The following is a 16,101-nucleotide window of genomic DNA, read 5'->3' as shown; positions in this document are numbered from 1 at the left end:
GTAAGAGATACATTCCTAGAATCCCAAGAATCTCATGTAGCCCTCAATCTTGTCCTTACTAACCATAGGTTCAAGGATAGCAACATATAAAATGTTGTCGATGCTAATAAAATGTTTCAATATATGAATGACCTTTTTGGACCTCACTCTCCTAATATTCCAGAAGATCGTACTAATCATGAAAAATGGGTTCTCGATATGTTGTCCACAATCATATGTTTAAAAGACCCTTCCACTATATTATATAATGAAAGTTGTAAAAAAGTAGCCACATGCAAAGAAATCAGGATTGGACAAGAATAATTTGCAATTTGCTAAACTCAACAACCATCTTGTTGTAAATTGGCAATACACAGTCTAATCATCTGGTTCTAAACATTATATGGAAAAATCTAACCACTCACGACTCTCACCAATGTACCATGGGTCACAAAGGAGAAACTAAAAGCACAAATGAACAAGAAATAGAGAATAACGTATTCATGTAATTGACACTTTAACTATTGTTATGCATTTTCACTTTGATTTGTTGATTCTTAAGATTAATTATTTAGTTAATTGTAAATACCCGATCGCGTCACTGGTTACTTCATTACCGTATCCAGATAAGTTAGTTCCCGTCCCACTCTAATCTAGAGGTGCAATATTATTGAGTACTTCATCGGTGAAATATGCTTGAACGGAAAGACCATCAACTTTTAAGGCTTCAAATCCAAATAACTTTTTATAGTTGCGTCTGATTCTTCGGGTGCAACGAAGGTTCGAGGAGCGAAGAAATCTTCTTCGTCGTCCTCGGGGGTCTGTATGTTCCTAGGCTCGTCCAAGATCGGGTGCGTGGGGGTCGGCGACCTCATGGTAAACCGCGAACATTTCTTTCGCCGCCCGCTGTTCTCCATATATATGGTCGTTATGCCGTCCTTCGTGGGAAATTTTATCACTTGGTGTAGGGTTGACGGTCGTGGCCTCATGCCGTGTATCCAAGGCCTACCAAGTAATGCATTGTACCTCATGTCGCTGTCGATGACTTGGAACTCGGTGTTCTGAATCGCGCCGGACGTGTCGATCGGGAGGGTGATCTNATATGCCTCTATTTTTATTGAAGGTGGGTCTTGGCGTAACTGGTAAAGTTATTGCCATGTGACCAGTAGGTCACGGGTTCGAGAAGACCCTTACAGTATGATATCCCGCGTATAGCAGCAGCTTAGTGCACCAGACTACCCTTATATATCTCTATTGGCTTTTTATAAAAAAATATTTAAACAAACCTTGTTGGCCTTACATCACCCCTTTTTTCTCCTCTTTAAAAAAAAAAAGGGCAAAAAAAAAAGAAAAAGAAAAGTTTGAATCCAGAAATTCAGAAATGACAACTAACAACCATCGTTTTTCGGTTGTCGTGTGCTGGATTCAAGATGCCTGTACCAAACTGAAATTTCCAAAGTACTTAGTAATAAGATGGAAACTCCTCCTCCTATCTCCAATTCCATGGCAGAAAATTCAATCCAGTAGCTCAGCTAGTAACCTGCTGCTACTACTCCCTCTCATATTCTTTCTTTTTCATCAACTAATTCATCTGCTCCAAAGAAGATAACAGTGATGTCGGCCAAAGAAAGCTTGGGCTTAGAGTACTGGCTTCAATGGCAAGTTGCCGTGTGTGCTCTAATCTTCATCATCCCTACTACTGTAGCTTTGAGGCTCATCAATAGGCAGCGAAAGGACACAGAGTATCCTACCAAGTCCACTGATCTGTGGGTCCCATGTTGGCGAAATCTCCATCCTCTTTGGCTTCTTTTCTTCAGAGCTTTCGCCTTTGTTGCCATGTCCTTCTTGCTTTTTCAGACTGTGTCCAGCTTTGGCTTCTTCGACTTCTTCTTCTACACACAGTACTTAATCAGCTGCGCCATCTTCCAAATTCTCTACATATACTTTTGTGTATATTTAAAATTCAGACTATATTCTGCAATTCAATAGAATTTAACTGATCTGATATTCTAATTAATTGCTTAATTTCTAGGTGGACGTTTGCTTTGGTTGGGGTCTATTTTGCTGTATGGATACATAATATCAGTCTTCTCTTGCAGCTCAATTTTTAGTGAATACTTAATATGTTTTGCGGTTGATAGCTGACCATAATATGTGCTTGCATTGCAGCTGGGAACCATTATATCGGCGCGGGGATGCTGGTTATATACAAGAAATCCCCTCTCCCGGCGCGGGGAGATAGAGAAATTTCTTAAAACAGCTGCTCAAGAGAATAGTAGCAATGGGGCATCCTCTGACCAACGACTTGGATTTTGGGAAAACTGTATGCAAATTATTTATCAGGTTAGTGTTAGAGACTGTCAAGTTTGGATGTTTTCCCAAATACCCTAGGTTCTGGGGAGCATACAGTTATTGAAAGTGTGGGATAGCTGCAATGAAACTTGTATGAATCCCTAAGTTTAGCAAGTTAGAAAGGCAGAATTTTTCTTGTGAATATTGTTTGGTGGATGGTCTGAAACAACTTTGTTAGCCTAATTGCAATAACAACTGCTTAATTCAGCAACAATTGAATTAAAATAATATAGTACTTCCTAAATTATCTCTGATCTATGAGCTAATCTGTCATGATTGTATGGGCAAAAAACTTCATATCATATGTTGACTAGGTCAACGGAAATGAAACCTTTGGAGGCTGCCACGTGTCGTCGCTATGACATGTTAACTTGATTTCAAAAGGTTGACGAGGCGGGTCGTTGACGAGGTCGAGGTCGAGGTGGTCCGAGATCCGTGGACGAGGACGAGCACCTCTCTTAGGCATGCAGTAACGGCTAGTTCCAAGATTTAAATTCCCAAGAGAATATTCTAGCGAATATTCTTCCCAGTTGTACTATCTAGGGTTTTGTGGCCCATGTACCCTTATAAAGAGGAAGATATGTAGTTATAGAAGGGGATTTGATACTTTTCATAGAAATAATATTGACATTCTCTGAAGATTCTCTCTATATCACATACATATAAAGTTTACCTTTATTACTTATCTATCTGTCTTTTCTATCCCGATCTGATAAGAAAAGACTTATCATTATCCATCATAGTCAGAAGAATCATTGGGAATTCTCACCCTTGTCGGGTGAACTTTACTCTATTATTTACTTAAATGTCATTTATTACCATTTATTGCTTTCTTTCATATTCTTGAGTCATTTATTACTCCATTATTGCTCCATACTATTGTTATCCAATAGTACACGTGCGGTATTCTTCATAAATACACAAATCTGTCATTTGGACATTAATATTGACTAAGATTAACCCTTTTTACTATAGATCTAATTGTATAAAAACCTAGATCTAAATTTTGGGTCTTACAACGATAATCTAAATAGCTAAAAGCTGTTTTTAAATTGATCAACTCACATGAGTTTACTGTTAGAAATTTGACACAAGTTTTTTCTTTTCATAGACTAGTGCAGGTGCTGTTATGCTGACAGATATTGTCTTTTGGTGTCTTTTGCTCCCATTTATGACTGGCGAAAATTTTAAGCTCACCCTGGTGAGTCATCTTTAATATATTTGAATGCTGCATTATATGTATGATGTTTTGCTTTCACTGCATTCCCTTTAGAATATTACTCTTCCCCTCATAATCTAAAGAAAATCTTTTAGTTCAAGTTTCTAGCAAGGCACGCATCTTTCCATGTCCAATAGTTGACTATAGCAGTCAATATGACTCAAAGCATGAGTTATTTCACGTGTTCTATCTAGGACAGTCTAGTCTATGCACCAAATCTAGTGATATCGTCAACTGTTACACAAAGCTCTCGCAGAGGAAGAAAGGTTGGAAACAAGGGAGAGAAAGAGGTAGGGGACGGGCGAACTCAGCTATGATCATGGTATTTTGCATGAGAAATTTGGAACTTTAGATGACCACAATGCTTTTGTTCCCTAACATCCTTGAGGAAATTGTTGTCTTCTAAGAACACTGAGCAGACTTACTAACTAATTGCAAGCTTACCTCCTAACCGTCTAAGAATTTACACTATTGCTGGGAAAATAGCATTTTGCATTCTGAATACCAACTTTTTAATGATTAAACTCTATAGTTACTAGTTTAAACTTTATTTCCTGAAACAACTTCATAAAGATGAAATTCCATTGTTCTGATAACATTATCAGACTGTGCAACACTAAAGTTACAACCTCAAATGTATCGTTCAAAATACAGCTCTAACTCAAAGTAAATAGATGATCCGAAATGCCTGCCCTTTATTAGGTAACAAGTTGCATTTTCCTTTTAAGATAACAGAAAAATGGAGCAACATTAGGTCAACGACTCTTTTTTTGGTAACTACAAATTTTATTAATTACCAAAGCAGCAATACAATTCCATAGCTTAGCCAACACAGCTAGCTATCCAAAGAAACTAAGAAACAAACAAAACCAAATCAGGAACCACGCTATCTAGCTAGAACATATATTTTTGCAGTACAATTTTTATTCTAGATGAGGCTCTAACGTTGCAAATATATGCAATCTCCCTGGCAATACTTTCCCATCCTCTACTTGATTTCTCAAAGACTCTTGTTTCTTTCTATCCAAATACTATGCACATATTCAACATACACCATTCAAAAAATCTGAGAAGCTTGTGATTTCCCTTTGGAATTTCTGATCATCCATTGCAAGTGTTGCTTATTGCTCTTAAACAGTGAAGAGAGAGAGGGACCATGATGGTGGATTAAGAATTCGTTTCTTTCTGAGCACATGTAATTTTACAAAGTCAAAGCAAAGGGAATTCAACTTGCTATTGTAATAATACTGAAATCAGCAAATACTCTTGTGACTACAAATTAAGATTGCATGCTTTCAGCAAAAAATGGAGTTCCATTGTTGAACTTGCACGTATGGCTCTATCAGAAGACCAGGGGCGAAGCTACACTCTGGTAAGGATGGTAATTAACCATCCTTCGTCAGAAAATTACATTGTATATAAAGGTAAAATATTAGGCTGTAGAGGTATATAACATATATTGAACACCCTTTATCGGAGATTTTTTAATATCTTTAAAGTTTGAATACCCTTGAGGAAATTTCTAGCTTCGCTACTGCAGAAGACTGAAATTCAATAATCTTTGATGTAAGTTGATATGTTTTCCTAGTCGTTAAAAGAATTCACTTAGTTGACACGTCGAAGGTGTTATTCTTTTTGTTTTCTTAGCTTCTTTTGCAGGGACATTTTTTTTTAATGGAAGTGGTCTGAATCATTTTCAAATTGCAGCTTATTTTACTCAAAAACTTCTCTAATTGTTAACTTTTGTTGACATGGCAGCTAATTGGATGCATGCACTCTGTAAATGCTATTTTTCTTCTTCTTGATTCAGTCCTGAACAATCTTGTAAGTGCAACAGCTTCTCCCATGCCCATGCCCAACCGCAGCAAGCTTTTTGGAGACCCTTCAGGGCTTGCTATAAGTTGTCGATATCCTGTAAGATCTAAAATGAGATGGCTGTTTTGTGTTTCAGCAATTTACTTGGTTTGGTCTCACATATTTTGTGCTGTGGAGCTGTTGTTATATTGTTTTCCAGTGGACTCTACACGCGTGCTGCTTAAATTGGTAAATAAACATGTACCACCATACGCACATTCATATGTAAAAAAGCATTCTTTTTCTGTGGTTAATTGAAGTTCCTTGTCGCGCAGGTGGCCGTATCCTTTCTTGGAACTTAACACTCCATGGGCACCTTTGTGGTAACGACTAAAGACATGCCTTTTCTGTTGACATTCTTGATTCCTTTACAATTTAGATATCCTAAATGGAAAAGTTGGTTTCAGGTATCTTGGATTGGCTGTGGTCCACATCCCCTGTTACGGAATATATGCTCTGCTTATCAAAGCAAAAGGCCGACTGTTCTCGAGAATGTTTCCACAGGCATTTCTTAGGTCATATTATTGATCTTCCTGCCTTTATGAAAATTTCCCATTTCGATCTCTAAATCTTCAAGATTTTCTTGGTCATATAGGAGTGATATAGGATAACACGGAGTTCAGACTTCACGGCATGATCACTATAGCATTGGCATACTGCCCCTCAAAATCCGCCTTTTGCTAATCTAGCATCTATCTTATGGCGTGCAGTGGCAGGATGAAAAAGTACTCTAATTCGAGGTTGTTGTTGTATGCATATACACGAAACCATATATAATTTCTTTTCTCAGTGACACGATTGTACTAAACAAACTTCAATATAATACCAATGGTGCCTACTCTTACCAACCATGTGATTGCCCAAAAGCAATGCTTAGATGAGTCCAATTTCAGGGTTGCTGTTAAACAACCTACCTCAAGCTTGTGATACTTATGAACACAGTTTAAGCAAAACAGAATAATGACATGCAAACTAATGTACTCAATTATGTAAGAATAAGCAGCTCTTTTCTATAAATTAAAGTGAAACACATTTATTCTACAACAAAGATCAGTGCTTTAAATTGTTCCCGTTGAATAGAAGCTCATTCCCATAATATTGTAACCAAAACAGCTACTAGCTTGAATCACATCATCTGTAATTTCACTTATATTCAAAAGTGGGAGGTATAGGCGAATCAAAACTCTCTAAAATCTCCACCTCTGATCCTCCGCCAGTCTTTTTCTCTTCTTTTTTCTTTCCTTGCCCAAACAACCCTCCAAACCATGACGATGAAGACGAAGATGATGCCACTGATTCTTGTGGGGCCTGACTACCCGGAACATGGGCTTGGACCCCACCTGGTAACCCTAAAGGATCATCAACAAAAATTGGGGCTTCCTGAGGAGGAACCATAACTTTATTCAACATAATACCAGCACCTTCAATGAGCGCAAGGAGTACTCCACCGAAGATCGCGGATCTTGACGCTGCACGTACACCTTGCCGCATCTGAAGAAACCCTCCGGTGGCGGCGCCTGCGAAAATAGAGTTCCAAGGATCTTCCTTTTGTCGGACGTAAACCATGGTACAGTCAAACACGGAGAATAAACCGCCCCATACGGCAAAGCTACCGCCGATCCTCGGCGCGTTCATTCGAACCGCTTGTGTTCCGCCGATGAACCGCTCGCCTCTGGGTGAATTGTAGATTCCTTTGATGAAGTGGAAAGCGGAGCCGCCTACAGCGCCCATGCCGAACGCGCCGCCGAGGTCGTCGAGGATGCGATCTGGACATGGTTCTCTAGAAGTTTCTGGCGTTCCCATTGGAGAGAAGAAGAACAAGAAAAATAGGGTTTTGGAGGGGTTTTGGGGAAGAGTTGGAAGCCGTCATATTTATACATCTTTTAATTAGCTTGAATGACAAGGCAGATGGCAGCAAACCAAATACCCTACTTTGCCTAAAATATTGCGAAATGTTGTTTGTTTGTAGCGAATATATTTGTATTTTGCTGAAAATTTGTCGAAATGAGCCAGTTTTCGACCCACAATTATCAAAGACCCAAATAAAAAACAAACACTAAGTAGGCGTTTGGACATAAGAATTGTCAAATTCAAAAAAATGGCGAAAAAAATTTTCAAGTAAAAATAACATTTGAATAGAGTTGTGTTTGGACATAAATTTCAGTTTGGGTTGTTTTTAAAGTTTTGTGAGTGATTTGAGTGAATTTTGAAAAACAGCTTTTTGCAGTTTTTCAAATTTTCAAAAATTTTCAAAATGCATCTTCAAGTGAAAATTGGAAATTTTATGAACAAACGCTGATTTCGAAAAAAAAAAGAAATTTTTTTGAAAAAATCTTCCATCAAATTTTATGTCCAAACGGGCACTTAGTTAATATGTATTTTTACCTTATCTTATAACTTAAATATGATAAATTGATACAGTTTGATGTAAATTCTAAATGTGACTAAGTATAGCTGATATTTAAATCCAAGTCCCTACTATAGATATATGTACTATGACGTGTAACACCTATGTCGTAACATATATAACTGTATTGGTCAAAATATGACCACTAGATAGTTACCATTAAAGGGGACGGTAAGAGGTCGACCCAGCCACGGTCGTGCCCACGAGGCGTGCTGGCAACAAGCACCACGGTCCTTGCCGAGATCAAGCCGTTAGAAAGCTTACATCGCAGAACAAGTGTAATGTTTGGGTAAGTACTGAAGGACACGGTCACGAGAAAGCACGCCGGTCAAAGACCATTGGATAAAAGGGAAAAATTGTTAGTATATATAGGGAGGCTGGGGATCCAAATAAAGGGAGAAGATTATAGTCATCGTACGGAACTATCAAGGGGGGATCTCTTAAGCCATCAATAGCTCTCTCTCTTTTCCCCTTCTGTGCTCTTACGATTATAATGCAAATCCGTCATAAATGTAAGCCTATCATTTATATTTGATGTATGAAAATCATTTTAAGAAATATTAAATCAGCTTGTTCTCCTCCAACTTTTGTACTCGGTATGTTTTGATCTAGAGTTAATTATGTTTGGCTAAGATTTACCTTCTATCTCTCTATTAATTAGTTTAGTTGAAGGGTTTAACAATTTTTTGGTTAAAAAATTTGGCGTCATCTGTGGGAATTTCTTAGCCAAATTCTTTAGTTTCCTTTAGATCTAGAACCAGCCAGGTATTGTTTCAGGGCTATCATAACCTCACCGCCTCGGTGACAACGCCAACGTAAAAAGAGTGATAGATAAGTTCTTGAAATGAACGTATCAATCTAGGTCGGATCTTTACACAAAATAAAAATCATGACCGATGTCTATACAAAGCCCGTGCCTCACCCGTAACGGTAGGCTTAGCGGGTCGTGCGCACGATTTAAGTGGGACCATGGTCATTATGTGCTTGGCATAACCGCGATCCCACGCGGTGTATACACCCTGTATATCGACCTGTGCCTTCACTCCTGAGGAAGGGATGATAACCTACCGCATGACCACTTGAAAGACCGGGCACGTCCCGCGTTAATTTTATATCACGCATGCTGGATGATTTACAAACAAAGCATAACATGTTCCGCTTATCGTTTACGTATATCGGGCTGGGACTCGGCCCCGATATCCCAACCTGTGAGGTAAGCCCAACACACAGGGAGCCTAGACGCAGTTAGACAGCGAAGCTGAATGTGGCTGCCAAATCAAAAATCACTATTCAAGTACTGGGCGGAGTGTATCACCCTACAACGCCGCTCCTCCCTTCACTGGTTCGCTAGGCTGAGGTAACAGTCAATTTCATTTTGGTTTTTCACTCTTCTTGATTCGAAACAGGAACACGAGCGCTTGCATAAGTGTGCAGACAAGGGGCAAACGCCGCTAAAACGCCCCAGAAAACGGTCCCATAGCATGCCATCTCGCAAGGAATGACCGAGCAACCCCCCCCCCCCCAAGCCGCAGCGTATCACAAATCACGTAAATGGCACAGTACAGATCAACTCTCGTAAAACACATGGTATTCTCCAATGAAAGCAAACTAGGACTCACCAAGGAAACGCACGGCATTCTCCAATGAAGCAAAATTGAGCGGATTGGGACTCACCTAGAAAACGCACGGTATTCTCCAACGAAAGCAAAATTAAGCAGATTGGGACTCACCTAGCAACCGCACGGTATTCACCAATGAAAGCGAAATTGATGGAACTGAGACTCACCCCGACGCGCAGTACTCTCCAATGAAAGCAAAGTTAAATGAATCGGGACTCATCCCAGCGCACTCATAAAGAATACGACGACAAGTAATGTTCTCCAACATAAGAAATGAAACGGGTTACAATTTCGACCTCGCTCGAATTAACACCCCTACGGCCTTCGGCCATCGCCAAATGAAAGAAAAATTCGACCTCGCTCGAATTCACAACAGGTTACAATTTCGACCTCGCTCGAATTAACATCCCTACGGCCATCGGCCATTGCCAAATGAAAGAAAAATTTGACCTCGCTCGAATTCACAATGGGTTATAATTTCGACCACGCTCGAATTGACACCCCTACGGCCAACGGCCATCACCAAAAAAAGGGGGCTCGACCCAGCTCAAACAATGGGTTACCATTTCGACCTTGCTCGAAACAACGCCCCAACGGCCAATGGCCATCGCCAAAAGAAGGTTTCGACCTCACTCGAACTTACAATAGGTCACAATTCGATCTTACCCGAATTGACACCTTTACGACCACCGACTATCATCGAATCGAGTAGGATACGATCCTACCTCGCTCAGAATAACACCTACACAGCTGCCGACTACCGTCAAATAAAATAAACAGTTCGAGCTCGTTCAAACACAAGTCAGAAACTGACTTCACCCGAGATGGCGATCCCAAGTTCGATCCCGCTCGAATACGTATGAAAAAAATTGACTTCGTCTACGACGGATGATTCCACCTAAATCGGCAAATTGGAAGTCAACCTCGCCCGGATCTTAAGATCCGAAGTGACTTCCTTCGGACTCCCTATCGAAAAGGAAAGGGGCTCATCGCCCAAAACTAAAAGATATGTAATGAGGAAAGGGAGAATCGAAAGATACACAAAGGCGAAGCAACTGTTTTATTTAAATATACGTGCGCAACAACAGCACCTTACAAAAGGCCAAAGCATGCCCAAGAAAAAGAGAGAGAGTACCGAAGCTACAACAACTTTTCACTCGGCGTCATCACCGCCGTTCTCCCCATCATTATCTTTAGGAAACCCCTCCTCAACATCAGCGTCCTCGCCGACCTCCGGCGTCGCAGGGTCGTAGCCGCAATTGACACGAGCCTCGCGTGCCTTCGCTCAAGCTTCTTCAAAAGCAGCCTCGGAAACACTGCCCACCTCCCATAGACCCTTGTATGTGTCTTATTGGGCCTCGGCATAGACCCACAGCTCATGCAAATGATAAGGAACAACGGCGGAAGCAGACCCAACTTGAGCCAGCAATTGCGCCTTTTCGGCCTCGAGGGTCACGACCCGATCTCCCAAGTTTGAGGCTTCACGATCAATTTCGCCGATGCGCTCTTCGAGCCTCGCCTCCCTCAGTATGGTCGTTGCCATCTCATACTCCTGCTCAGATTTGAGGATGCGGATAGTGTCCTCCAGCGCTACCGCCCTCGCCAAAGCCGACACCCGAGCACTCTCGGCATGTTCTAGCTCGGCCACTTTTCTCTCCAGCTCGGCCAACTTCCCCATCCATTCCGTAATCAAAGCTTCAACTCTAACAACACTTTGATTGAGTTCGGATTGCAACGACAACACCTTTGCCTGAAGATGCTCGCACTCTGCAGCGACCCCCTTTCCTCACTCAAGCTCTTCGTCCTTGGCACGGAGCAGCTCCTCTAGCTCACTACATCTGCGAATGGACTCCATCAGCTCTTGATCCCTTTTCTCCAACTCCTCCCCGAGGGATTGTGTGCTAGTACCCGCCCTGAGCCGCTCATGCATCTCACGGCATTTGTTGTGATATCGCCGATACTTTTCAAGCATCGTCAGAAAAATTTTGGCCCGAGTCTCGGCCCTGCGAGCACTCTCGATCTCCAGCATGTAAGACTGATGTCGCACCCCCTTTTTTCCTCGCGGAGTCCGGGTTTCGACATTTTGGGACAACTCCTTTCCTTTTGGAATTGGGTAAGAGATTTGAAGAGTCGCCACCTAACGGATTAAGGTGCGTTAGGGCACCTAGAACAATTAACTCATGAAACCAGTTTACATCACCAGAGATTGGGTAGGGCTCGAAATTACCTCGAGGGGAAGGTGTTAGGCACCCCTCGAGGTCCACAACGGTGGGTCCCGGCCAAACTCAATTAAGCGAATTAATCTTATGGGAAAATAAACAATTTAGACAAATAGATAATTACTTTAAAACAAGAATTAGGGGTCCTACGTTTTTTAGCCTATAGGATCATTTCCTTGCAATACTTGGTAACCTTCCCCAAATTGGGGTGTTACACATAACATTAGAGCACAGATCATCATTTCCTTTACTACCCAATTACTATATTTCAGTTATTACCTAAGCGTTCTAGTAGCTTCTAATGCGTACCTTATGCGTGCACTACTCGTCCCTTACCTATAGTCCTGGAGGTGTTTAGGACCTCTATTTTATAGATGGATCTAGACTTATCTACGTTGCTTAAAAATGAGAAAGCTAAGCAACAAACAAAATTCAAATAGGACTGTCACATAAGGAGCAAATAAAGGCTCATGTTAACCTCCACAAATAAACAGCAAAAGCACGCAATTCAAACAAAGTATTTTGGCAATTTAAGACCCTATAGGCAGGATATCTAGATGAGCATGAACAGAATATAGCATAACAACTTTATTAAAGCGAGCAGCAGTGCCTATCAGTTTGCCTACTGATTTTTGGTTAATATTCCGAATCTGGGCATGTTCCAAGCAGCAGAAAATTCACAGTTTTTCTTTTAGACCCTGAATTCTTAATTACCCTACAGGCTTGCCTAAGTGAGGGCCAGAGAGAATCCTATAAGCATGGTATCTAAACTGTTAATTGACGACTACAATTTATAAACCAGTTACTGATTTTAACAAACAGGTTTTTATCTCTTTAGATCCTATAGACATGCTTTCTAATTTATAGAATCAGTTAGCTCCGATAAACATGATTTCTAGATGTTTGGACCGATTTATCTGTTTCCTATAGACATGATATCTAAATTGCAGAAACTGATTTTACTTTGGTTTCCTATAGGCGTGATATCTAAGTGGGCAGAGACGTTAACAGAATGTCATACAAGTTCAGTAATTTACACAAAGAAGATCCTATATACATGATCTCTAATGCACATTGAGATTGGAAATATGTGTGAAACATGGATTCTTGATGCAGAATTGATAAACAACCTATGAGCAGGATTTCTAGGATGCCAAGTATGAACTCCAGATTTCAAACAATGAGACAAGATCCTATAGGCATGATTTCTAGGCGAGCAGTAACATTCACACAATAACCTATGAGCAGGATTTCTACCCGAGTTTGAACAAAGATATATAAAAATCCCTCCCCAACTTTTACTAATAACCCCATATCTGTTTTTACAAGGAATATTACGTTATTACAGACCAACATAAATGAATTATACAAAGTTATTCGTTACACTATAGGGAGCCTTAGCAGGCCCAACATAAACCTGAGAGCCAGGCCTTCAGCACAACAGTCTTGAAACAGTAGCAAGATCCACAACACCTTAAGCCATGCTTCCAGTGTGTCAAAGTTCCCAAAGAGCCTCAAGGACCCCGGGCAATGCTCCCATTGGATCCATACATTCAAACAGAATTCATAACAGATTGGAACCAACTCTAATGTGTCAGAGTTCAAAGGAGTCTCAGGGACCTTAGGCAGTGCTCACAATGGAGGTGGTAGGAACTTAGATAACTAAGAGTAGAAGTTTGAAAATAGCATATGTAAGGGGAAAGGGACAGTTTTAGAAAACAGTTTGGTTTTTAGGAACAAATAGGTTCAAATTGCAAGACTACGAACAGAACAGAGCAGATTGGTATTAATTCAAACATGGATGATATACCAGCATTAAGGCAATCACAACAATGGCAGAAACACTTGGATTACAGACAAAACTGACCACACATATTGGCAATACCTAAACATGTTCTGAATGGGGAGCATACAACTGAATCCATCAAGGTTTCACATTACTAAAGATTACCTAGTCCATTAATTATCACTAGGTGGGACCATGTAGGCATATATTGAACAGAAGCATGCTGAAGTTTGAAATAACCAAGCAAACAACATATTAATCTAGAAAGAAGTAAACAGAAATCATGGGCTAGACATGCTAAGGTAAACTAACCACACAAGCATATGCAGAGTAGGTTAGCAGGGATTAAGGCATACTAGTCAGAAAAAATGTAAACATATGGCAAACAGAAGCATATCGAAGCTAATCATATAATTACATGGAATAGAGCAAGACAACAAGAACTAGGGCATAACAGTTGAGAAAGAGATGGTCAGGAATCATATACCAAACAGAAGCATGTTGAGGTCTGTGATAAAACTGGCTATATAAGCATATAGAATAGAACAAGATAACAGGAATTAGGGCATACCGGTTAGGGAAAAAGTAAACAAGAAGGTGAAGGCAATTGGAATCCAAGAGTCTAGCCTTGGCTTTCAGCCGACTAGACAATGCAGGAAATCAGAGTGATAGAAAGAACTCAAATTGTGTGAGTGTAAGTGTGTAAGTGTGTTTTGTAAGCGTAGGTCCCTCTGAAAGTCAGAATGGTGAAAGAATTATATAGCATACAGTAGAGTAAACAAGTAAGGTAGGAAAATCAAGGGCACACAAATAAGGTATGCAAAATCAATTAACCAGTTAATTAGGGCTAAACATCAATCAATTAAGAGGACAGAATCCTGAAAATATCACTTAAATTAAGAAGAATCTCATACAAAGTCAATTAGCGGACAGAATTGAGGTTTAATAAGGTAAACAATAAGTCCAGAGACCATTTATAGGTCGGTCACAATAATCAAAGCCCAGAAATCAGGCCAGTAATATAATTAAGGAAAGTAGTACCAATTAAATATAACGAAAGAATAGGTAAAAATCATTCGAAGAAATACTAGTTTTAAAAGAAAATATAATATCAAACCCTAATTAGGCAAGTAAATCAATTAACCACTTTAGTTGACAGAGCTAAAGTAAACGATTAAGAACAATGAGATAAATAGTCGAGTAATTGAGAACCCTAAGCATATCGAAACACAAAGATGAAACTCGAGCAAAGAAATCAGTCTTAACAGTAAAGAAGAAGGCCAGAGTTGCTTTAAATTTTTTTTTTGCAGAAATCCTTATTAGGAATCAAAACCCTAGCTTTAGGGAAAAGTAAAATCGGTTGATAATAATAGTAAAAACGGAAAAATCTTTAAGAGAAAATACTAAACAAACTCAAAATACTTCAGATCTAAAGAGATCTGAACTGATTTAGCCAGAAATAGCTAGGTTTGTACAAAAATAAACAGAGGCAAGAAGAATCTGGTTTTAACCAGAGATTTGAAGCCATAACCACGAAGATATTAGTACTCACAAACATAGGAATGGACACAGATGGATTCATCGAGAACATGAGGGGTTTGAGCCAAATCTAGTTCGAATCTCTTTGAGATTCCATCAGGCAGTACAGAAATTGTAACACCAGAAGAGATAGGAGGCCAGATAAGGCCTAGAATCAGAGAAGAAACCCATTGATCGAAGGGATTTGTGACGGCGGAGCTAGGGTTTGAGGGGGGTGAAAGAGAAGAGAGGAGAGAAGGGATCCAGAGGCGCGAGTTAGGGGAAATGAGTAGGGTTTGGGGTCGTTGAGTAAATTAAAAAGGAAGGACTAACCTGGACCGTTGATCTTCTGAGATCAACGGTCAGGAATAAATCCAGGGTTGGGGCGGGTCTAATTAACCGGGTATGGGTAGTTGGGTTTGGGTATTGGGTTATGGGTTAATTTAATTGGGCTAGGGTAGAAATTAGACTAAGGTCCGAAAATTAAAAGAGGCTATATGTTAAATACCCAATTAATTTGATAAAATAATTTATAAAAATATCAAACATAAAATAACAAATGATATTTATGCATGGAAATGATTTACAATAATTGCTTAATATTATAAAAATATAAAAGGTCATTTTTGTGTAAAATAAAGTAATTTTGCACACATGGGCTATTATTGCAATTGTAACCTAAAGATGTAAATATGGTTATTCATAAAATAATTAAAGCTTAGTATAAATAGAAAATTATAGAATTAAGTAATAAAATTATTATAAAATCATTTATGATGCAATTAGTAATTTTTTATATAATAAGATACCAGGGATAAATTAATTAAAATCCTCAAAAAATGCAGAAATTGTGGAGAAATATCAATTGATGCTCATGCATTGTTTTCAAAGTATCTATGCATTTAAAAAGATATATGAGGGAAAAATTGGGTATCAACAGCTGCCCCTCTTTACCTGGGAAGGATGAAAGAGTTGTCGGGTAAAGAAATGATGTCCTATTTTGACCGATTGGGGTGTTTTGAAAAATATAGGATGCACCCCGGTCTCTGAGTTGCCTACATATCCCTGGTTTTACAGGAATCGGGCCATGTGTAGTTCTGGACCCCTAGTGAATGAAATCGATGGAATTGTTAAAGGAATGGTAGTAT

At 39.6% G+C, this 16,101-nt stretch overlaps 2 protein-coding genes across 2 annotated transcripts; one reads left to right on the top strand and one right to left on the bottom strand.

Moving 5' to 3' along the window:
- Positions 1,385-6,255, top strand: LOC109215611. The gene is made up of 9 exons (XM_019379713.1): positions 1,385-1,880; positions 2,012-2,045; positions 2,149-2,322; positions 3,443-3,532; positions 5,309-5,374; positions 5,502-5,593; positions 5,680-5,727; positions 5,812-5,919; positions 6,000-6,255. Exons 1-9 carry the CDS (start codon positions 1,594-1,596, stop codon positions 6,013-6,015), a joined length of 915 nt encoding a protein of 304 aa, XP_019235258.1. The 5' UTR covers positions 1,385-1,593; the 3' UTR covers positions 6,016-6,255.
- On the bottom strand, positions 6,347-7,287 carry LOC109215619 (mitochondrial import inner membrane translocase subunit TIM17-2-like). The gene has a single exon (XM_019379723.1). The coding sequence runs from the start codon at positions 7,205-7,207 to the stop codon at positions 6,548-6,550; it is 660 nt and encodes a 219-aa protein (XP_019235268.1). The 5' UTR covers positions 7,208-7,287; the 3' UTR covers positions 6,347-6,547.

The sequence above is a fragment of the Nicotiana attenuata genome, chromosome 2 (assembly GCF_001879085.1).
Source record: "Nicotiana attenuata strain UT chromosome 2, NIATTr2, whole genome shotgun sequence".
Classification (NCBI taxonomy): domain Eukaryota; kingdom Viridiplantae; phylum Streptophyta; class Magnoliopsida; order Solanales; family Solanaceae; genus Nicotiana; species Nicotiana attenuata.
Note: the sequence above shows the minus strand (reverse complement) of the source record. Positions and strands in the feature narration are given on the sequence as shown.